We start from the raw sequence: 8,465 nt of genomic DNA, 5'->3' as shown, positions 1-8,465 counted from the left end.
TGTAATCCAATAATGTTGTGCGCGTGCAAAATATGCATCATTCTATCCTGCAAAAGATGCAACCCCTATCTACTTTCTAGAAGTCATTTGGCATCAACTTTCTCACGAGCACATATGCATCTGTTATTATCTATTTTTCTATGGTATTTCAAATACTACCCGGGTTGCTTGAGGTACCCTCTAGCCTATTATTCTCATACATTCCTCAAAAAGAAACAAAAAAACCTGGAATCAGTAGATTACTCGGAGCTTGGTCACCAACTCTGCTTGAGGTACCCCCGGATTCAGTAGATTACTCTGGGCCTAATACTTGTCTAAAAGCCCAAAATCAAATCAAGACTTGGCGAGTACTGAGTAGTTGTCTTAGGATTTCTGGGCGTAATACCGATAACAAAGTAGTAGGAAAGCACTGCCAGCAGATAAGCTGAGCAGCTGTACAACAAGTAGTAGAAGTAGAAGAAGAGGAAGGAGAAGAGAATGAGAACTCTACTCCTTTCCCTCCCCAGTCCTCATCCCACCCTCACTGCCCCAACCTCCCTCTCCTCGCTCTCACCAAAACCAACCCTAACCCCAAAATCCCTTCCTCTCCTCTCCGCCACTCCCTCCACCTCGCTCTATTTTCTCGCTCTCGCCACCAAGAATCCATGGGGAAAGGCCGGGAAGAAGAGGACGAGGAAGGGGCGGAGGGATCTCCGTGCCGGCGCCGACGAGGACGACGTGGAGGCGGGCGCCGGCGATGAGTACGACCTGGAGGAGGGGGACGAGGTGGAGGAGCTGGACAACAAGAAGGACTACGACGTCGAGTACGACCGCCTCCTCGGCGCTCCCGTCTCGCCCGCTGCCGCCGCTGCCGAGGACGCGTCGCCGGACGATATCGAGATGGTGCCGAGCGAGAGCTTTGTGTCGACCCAGGGTTGGGACTCGGAGACGGTGGTCGATTACCGGATCAACGAGGAGGAGTTCCACAAGATCAGCCTCCTCCATTGTGACTTCTTTATACGGAAGCCCCCCGACCCCGATAACAATGTCTTCGACTTCAGAGAGGTTTCCAGCCTGCTCTGTTTCTCTCTAATCTTTTTCAGCTCCGTTTCTTTATGTCTGCTGGTACTTATATTCTCTCCGCGACATTTATACAAGCAGATGTATGTCACTCCTCCTGACACCGATGTGTATTCGATTCCAAAGGTTCTCTCTCCGATGCCGCAGAAGGTAGGCGGACACTTTGCAAGCTCTTTCATTATTTTTTTGTCCTCATGAAGATTGGGTGGGTTCTTGCCTTTTTTTTGCTTAAATAATTTTTAACCTTATAAGCATGAACTCTTGGTAGGAGCCACAAATAAATCGACAACTTTCACAAGTTGCTCTATTGTTATCCTTTCGTCAAACTAAACAAACATGAGTGGGTGCTTGTTGTTGTTGCTACCTCAATGGTATAATGTTCAATCATGGTGAATCAGTGGATGAATTTAGTCAAACTTTATTGCTTGGTATTATAGCTGTTTGAATTGAACTGAATGAGTTTGTAAAGTCTCTTTAAGTTGAAGAGATTATTTATTTTCTATTGTTTAGAAATCAAACTGCTTAAAGTAATGGAATCTGTAACAAGTGCGAATTCAAAATAGTTTCAACACCTTAAGCTACTAATTTGATTTATAAGCTCAAGAAAATTTTACCTTTGGGCTGATATTGATGCTAACCTTTATTTTATGTCCTCGCATGTGACGTGATGATGCTGAGACAAAAATGTGCAGAGTTGCAGACAATAAAAAACGTCGTGTTCAACTTTCATGATAATGAATGCGATTAACAAGATCTATGCTATTGGACATTACGATACTGTTTTTGGACTCCTTTTACATATATATCAACTGGACTGACACTGGATCTATTAAATGCTATCAGGAACATACATTAAAAATTTGTACAGAAGATTTAGGCTCAATTGCCTGACTAATGATGATGATACAGGATCTTATTTTGGTAGATGATAGAGTGATTGACATACCAAAAATGATGATATTGCACATAAAGTGAAGAGGTCATTTCAATGAATGCTAAGCTTTGATTATTTAGGTAGCCATTTCATCACAATTGTGGAAACCAGAGCTCTACAGGTACTTTGAAGAAGTTGGAATATAGTCCTGCAGGGATGCTTCAAAAAACAAGCTTGAAGCTAACTTGAAGCTTACTACCTTTGTTAGTCATTCTTCTTAAGAACTATGAAAAACTTGTTCTTTCTTCTAGAACAGGAGCAAAGTGTTCCTTTTTGTAACAAGACCAATATTGCATGCAAGGGAAAGATAGCAGCAATTGACTTTGTGGGTGAAAGGTGATAAAAAGGAAACAAAAAGATCGAATACAAGGAGTTAAATCGTAGGATACATGCTACATCATTGTTGACACTTTATCCATGTACAACAAAACGTCTTCTACATGGTCCTTCTACATTCAGCAACTTGCAGTGGCAATTCTCTTGATTGAAGCTAATGTATTTGCATCATATAAAGTTCCTGATTTTGAAACTAGTTGAATCTTGGTTAGTGCATGTCTTTTATTTTTCATTTTTTAAACTTTGCCTTGTCTCCCTTTTGTAGTACATACGCTGTTCAAAATCTAATTATGGATGCTATAATGTTACTGAACCACCCATAGATGCACCTCGAGATCCATTATATAAAACTGAGCGGGAGATCCATAAGGTATGTGACAGATTATATGCATATAGTGGAGTTTTTTTTCTCTTATTGGGGAGGGTGGTGTTGCAGTTAGATCATCTTAACTGTTTCCTGAGAAGTCTCAAATATATTGTTTGCTATTGCAGGTTTTCTTAACAAAGCACTACAGAAACAGGCGACTGAGTGATGCAGAGTTCGTTCTTGATTTTGAGGAGATTTACGTTATTGACTCGAAAACAAAATCAATCACAAGAGCCAAAGTTTTGGTAAGGCATACTTCATTAACTTATTTGCCAATTTTATTGTCATAACATTTCTTATTTGTCTTTTATATATCCTTCAGCCATGATGCGCTTGGAAAAAATTTTAGCACTTGCAGATCTTGACCACTACCTAGGAAAGAATAAAAGGTCAAATATACTGGGCAAATAGAGTAGCAATACCACACTGAAAGTTTAGGGATATGAGCTTGTAGATCTTGACCACCACCTAGTAAAGAATACAAGGTTAAAGAAACTGGACCAGCAGGGTTACACAACCACAGCAAGAGTTAAAAGGAGACAAGATGATGCAGAGACTGCAGAGTCAAATAGTGACACTTGTCTGGATGTATGTACTTTTGCATCCAAGTCTTCAACCGAGCATAAGTAGCTATCGAGGTTCTGCTCTTGGTCTTTAATGTTGTTATTGTTATCAGCATATCATTTACATGTAAACTTGGACCTCCGGAGTTGTCAAGCACTCCAAACAGCCATATACACCTCTTAGTTTGAATATGTTTCATTAAGATTGAACATGAAGCATCCTCTTCATACCATCTCTGGATCCTAGTGTTTCCTCAGGGCCTAATTTGGATGTAGGAATCATTTACCCAAGGAAGTCCCCATTGGAGCTGAATCTTCAAGAGAGTAAGGGCAACTACAATCGAGAAAATTAGCCAAAGTAGAAGGCGTTACAGAGTGGAGAATCCAAAATTTGAGGGTACTGGTTTCTCTCTGAGAGGTGATTTCCGGTATCCCTATTTTATGGAGTCTATGGAACAAACTTTCCCTCAACTGGATAAACTCTCTCTCAAACTCTTCCAGCTAACTTTTTCTAGACCTTTACATGTAGGGTGTATTCAGTGGATGCCTTATCAGGGCATCCAAACATGCCCTAAATTTTTAATGTTAGTTGTGTTCACCATGCCCAAGAGTACAACATTCTTGATTTCAGTACCTCTGGCATCTTTTTATTATTTGTTACGTCTATATTCAGCTACACACTTGGTTCTATATCTCCTTTTGTCCTGACAAATTTGATGGCTAGATTAGACCACCTAGAGGATTATGTTGTCTTGTGACTATGACTTGTGCACCTTAACTAATTGATCACGATGCTATAACTGAACAAGCAAGTGGTGACTTGGATGTGCAGGCTTCTGCATGTTGAAGAGATTGGAGTATGTCAATGGCAGAGCGGAAAACTTGATATCATAAAACTTACCGGCATGCTCCATCTAATTTTTTACGTCCGTTTTGAAGAACTTGAACAAGTTACCATTTTAATTTTAAATTCAGGTAGCCCTAAAATATTTACTGATCTATGCCTTTCCTTCTTGTAATTTTTATACTTGACATCATTGTTGCATGGAAGCTTCACGCCTTCAGACATATAGACCCTTTCTTTTTGGATTCACTATTTCCACTTGTTGCGTCTAATGTACTCTGTTTAATATCATTTTAACTTCAATATATGGTGCTATGGGCTACCTAAAGGCATTTGTCTGTTAAAGTTTCGTTTCATTCTATTTGTTGTCGGTCCCATATATTTATTCGTAGTGCATCAATTCGTTTCTCAATTTCCTTTTGTATAACACTTGTGAATTGTATATTGAAAAATTAAATATTCCTTTTGTTAATGCATAAATGCTCATGGTGGAAAATCTTGGATTATTGTGGTGAATATCATCATTTGCATACATTTTTAGTTGCAGAAAACCATACAAGAGAGTTTGGCGATTACAGCTGTTCTTGCTTATTTCCCTTATTTTACTCTTTTTTCATACTTTATTGTGATATCAGAATCATGATATTAAAGACTTATGTAGGCCATCAAAACTCTTAACCAAATGCCTTTCTATGATGATTAGCCTCTGAGCAGGATTGATGGTCTGCCTTTGTATCATATATGTACTGTACCCAAATTCACTAATATTTCACAAGCCTTGACATTTACGAAAAGATGTTTATCTTACTAACTTGAAATATCTATTTGTCTATAACAGGTAACTATTCCCGAAGGAAAAAACAGGGATAGAAGTAATGACCTGCTAATCATACGTGATGGCGGAACTTCTTTCAAAATTATCGACAAGGTTATAAATCATCTGCTTCATATATTTACTTTTCATTTGCTATGCCTTAGCTAATCCCTTGGATTTGAATTCAGAGTGAAAGGGTTGATCCAACTACTGTCATAGAGAGAGAGGAGTGGATCCAGACGAGACAAGAGATGGAGAATCATCTTCGGAAGCTGCGGGACTTCCCTGTTTCAAATTGGTTTTAATGAGTTGATATTAAATTATCAGGGGCAAATATTGATGTCAGTTTTTGTATGGCTATTAGATGCAATATCTAGGGCAGGAATTCTTGTGTAAAGAACTATGTTTTGGTGAAAGTATAAAAAAAGTTACTGATCACCATTAAACGTTATGCAGTGATTTAGATGCAGTATTCTGGTGGGCACAGAGCTTTTAGTGAAGTGTTTAATTTCTTTAATCTCTTGTTTTATGGGTTGCCCATTCTGCAATATATGATTTTTATCTGCCAGATTAAAGTCCTGGAAAGAACATTTGCGAAATGGGCCTAGAGACTTGGATGCCCACGTGGAACTCAATTTTTCGAGAGGTGAAATTCTTTGTGCAACCCGTGCGGTGCAGAAAACTGCGCACCGTGCGTGATGATTGGTTTTCATACGGGACCGGCAAAAAAAAAAAATTTTTTCATCGGCGTTCTCAGATCCGCGTGTGAGCGAATCATCGCACGCGGTGTGTGATTTTTTGCACGGCACGCGGTGCACAAAGAATTGCCCTTTTGGAGAGAGACTGTGAGTCATATTGCTTTGCGACTTTTGAACGAGCAATAGGCGAAAAAATAGAAATTTTAATATAAAACTAAAAGGATAAAAAGAAATAGTTAAGCTTTATCCCATGCTGACGGTGTGATAGAATTTAATGAATTTGATGTTTTCTTGCTGGATCACAGGACAAGCGTGATAGTTTCAAGCTCTTGGGAGTTATGAACACGAGGAAGTTTTTGGGGCGTTTCTGTTGTCTGGAGATTTTCTTGGGGGCATCTCTCTCGATTGTATAGATTGGCACCTATTAGAAGGATCAAGGCTATTTAGATTTGGAGAGTTGCTGCTCATTTTAAGATGAAAATTTTTCTTTAAAAATTTATCTGGAATCAATTTTCTACTCGGACACTACCTAGGGATAAGGGCAAGATGGAGGACGAGTTTGTGGAGCGTGCTGTTTTATGCTGCCCTAAAACGAGAGTCATTTGGAGACATGCGGATGGTTACTTTTGAGAGACAAGCACTGATCCCTGATTAGTTTTCTTACTTAACTTTATTCGTCAGAGTGTGATCGACGAGTCGACCGCTGTTGCTGGACAAATGACTTATATTGCTTATCAAATTTAACTGTCTAGAAACAGTCTTGTTTTCGATAGTGATGTGATTCTTACTCGTTGGATTTTAGATAGAGCTATTTGTCTAGCTCGGGAGTATTGTCAGTTTGATACTGCTATTCTGTTCCTTAATATTCCCGATCCTTGAAGCTCCCTGGCTGCCCCGGCAGCGACCTATAGGGTTCTATCCATCTCTTAGGAGCCCCCACTCTCGGAGTTTGTCAAGGTAAACTTTAATGGCAGTATCAGAGATGGAAGAGGCTTTGCTGGCTTTGTCATCCATGATCCTAATGGTAGACTTCTGGCGGCTGGTGGCTCCCATCTCTTTGAGTCTTTTATCTTTGGTGCGGAGCTTCATGCCGCTTGGTGTTAGGATTTGATGTCTCGAGATTCGATCCATATTGAGCCTACAACGAGGTTCGCGATGAAAAACGGAGTCCAACGAGACTAAGATCACCCCAAACGAAGGAGATACGTGCTTTTGAAGTCGGTACGGAACCTGAGGCGGCGGAGGACCGTCGGTGGCGGGCCGGCGGAGCGGCGACAGCGTGGCTGCATGCAGCAGTGCGTGGCCCAAGCATGGCCAGCACGTAGGCTGGGCGCGGCCCAGCGGGCGGGCCCGACCCAGGCCCAGGCGCGCGACACGTGAGCCAATCCAGGCCCAACGCGCCGCTGGGGCCTGTTTTCCCAGTCCACCGTGGACCGGGTGGTCTACAGTCGGGCGCGTGGATCGCGTGGGTGTTTTCCACACGTTTCATGCGATCCATGTCACTATTCCATGGATCGGCATGCGAACGGACGGTCTGGATGGCTTGCGGTCTTGATCCAATGGCTTGGGGCTTAATTTGGGTATTATTAGGAGTCCTAAACCTAATCTAAGTGATATTTAAGCCCTTTAAAAGGGTCTGATCGTATAAAACAGGTGTGGTGTGGTGCTGTGGCTTGGTTTTCACAGGAGAGAACCCGTTGGGTGGCCTGGTGTCATGAAGGTGGCTTCGTGAAGAGCCCACAAAGACCAGTGAACCCGTAAAGAAGAGAGAGGGTTGAGACGTTGAGAAGAGAAGCAGGAGCAGGGGCTCCAGTAAGGCTTTTGGACAGTGGATAGCGGTCACTTCAGAGGTTCGGGAAGATTTTTCTAGAGAGAGCTTTTGTGAGGGAGAACTTTCTGTGAGGGAGAAATTAGGTGTATGAGGATTGAGGGTGAGATATCCTCTTGTAATATTTCTTTTTCTCATAGTGAAGTTTGCATACCCTATGGAGACGAGCATTTTTTGGCTGATCTACGTATTTTAATTATTTCTGTTTATTTCTTCTTTTTTCCTGCTGCATCGTGCAGTATCAAAAAGATCTTGGGAGGTGGTGTCCTGGCCAGACATTCATCCAACAAGTGGTATCAGAGTGAGGCGGTACAAGGATGCAGATTGCAGCGGTGGTTAGCAAGACTGAAAATAGAGAAGATATGATCAATCAAGATGGAGATCAACAAGTTTAATGGAAAAAGCAATTTCTCCTTGTGGCAGGCAAGGATGAAGGACGTGCTCATCCAGCAAGGGTTGATCGATGCTCTTTTATGCGAGGAGAAGACGACCACCATGGAGGTACAAGATTGGAAATGGCTTCAAATACAGACGGTGAGTACCATCTGTATGTACCTAGCAGATGAGGTGGTGATCCATGTGCTTAGCGAGACTTCCCCAACGATGGTGTGGTCAAAGCTCGAAGAGTTGTACATGGTAAAGTCTCTCACCAACACTCTTTTTCTCTGGAGGTAGTTTTACCAGCTGCGAATGACGGAGGGACAAAGCGTGCAGGAGCAACTTAGCCACTTCCAGAAAATCCTCACCGACCTCTTCAGCATTGATGAGAATGTTGAGGAGAAGACTAGGGTGCTAGTTTTGCTAGCATCGCTTCCCCCTTCGTATGAGTCCTTGGTGACTGCTCTTCTGGTAGAAAAAAGCACCATCAAGATGAACAAGGTCACCACGGTAATACTCCAGAATGAGGTTCTCAGAAGGGAGAACTTGACTTCGAGCTCAGGTGGCGGTAGCTTATTCTTGGTGGCTTCTGGAGGAACAGGAGGCAGTAGACGAAGCGACAGAAGATCGTGACGAGGGTGGTC

General features: G+C 42.0%; 1 protein-coding gene across 3 annotated transcripts; it reads left to right on the top strand.

Annotated features, from left to right (window-relative positions):
* Positions 1-281: 281 nt before the first annotated feature.
* LOC105038432 (PLASTID TRANSCRIPTIONALLY ACTIVE protein 6, chloroplastic) lies at positions 282-5,368 on the top strand. 3 transcript variants are annotated; one of them, XR_012142067.1, is made up of 8 exons: positions 282-1,044; positions 1,141-1,209; positions 2,595-2,699; positions 2,822-2,941; positions 3,536-3,677; positions 4,092-4,234; positions 4,942-5,031; positions 5,106-5,368. XR_012142067.1 is itself a non-coding variant. In XM_010914244.4 (6 exons), exons 1-6 carry the CDS (start codon positions 478-480, stop codon positions 5,220-5,222), a joined length of 1,068 nt encoding a protein of 355 aa, XP_010912546.1. In that variant the 5' UTR covers positions 291-477; the 3' UTR covers positions 5,223-5,368. The 3 variants fall into 3 exon arrangements, 1 of the variants encoding a protein (XP_010912546.1); XR_002163882.3 differs by lacking the exon at positions 3,536-3,677 and having other exon boundaries at positions 285-1,044; XM_010914244.4 differs by lacking the exons at positions 3,536-3,677; positions 4,092-4,234 and having other exon boundaries at positions 291-1,044.
* Positions 5,369-8,465: the final 3,097 nt, after the last annotated feature.

Source organism: Elaeis guineensis, chromosome 1, assembly GCF_000442705.2.
Source record: "Elaeis guineensis isolate ETL-2024a chromosome 1, EG11, whole genome shotgun sequence".
Classification (NCBI taxonomy): Eukaryota; Viridiplantae; Streptophyta; class Magnoliopsida; order Arecales; family Arecaceae; genus Elaeis; species Elaeis guineensis.
Note: the sequence above shows the minus strand (reverse complement) of the source record. Positions and strands in the feature narration are given on the sequence as shown.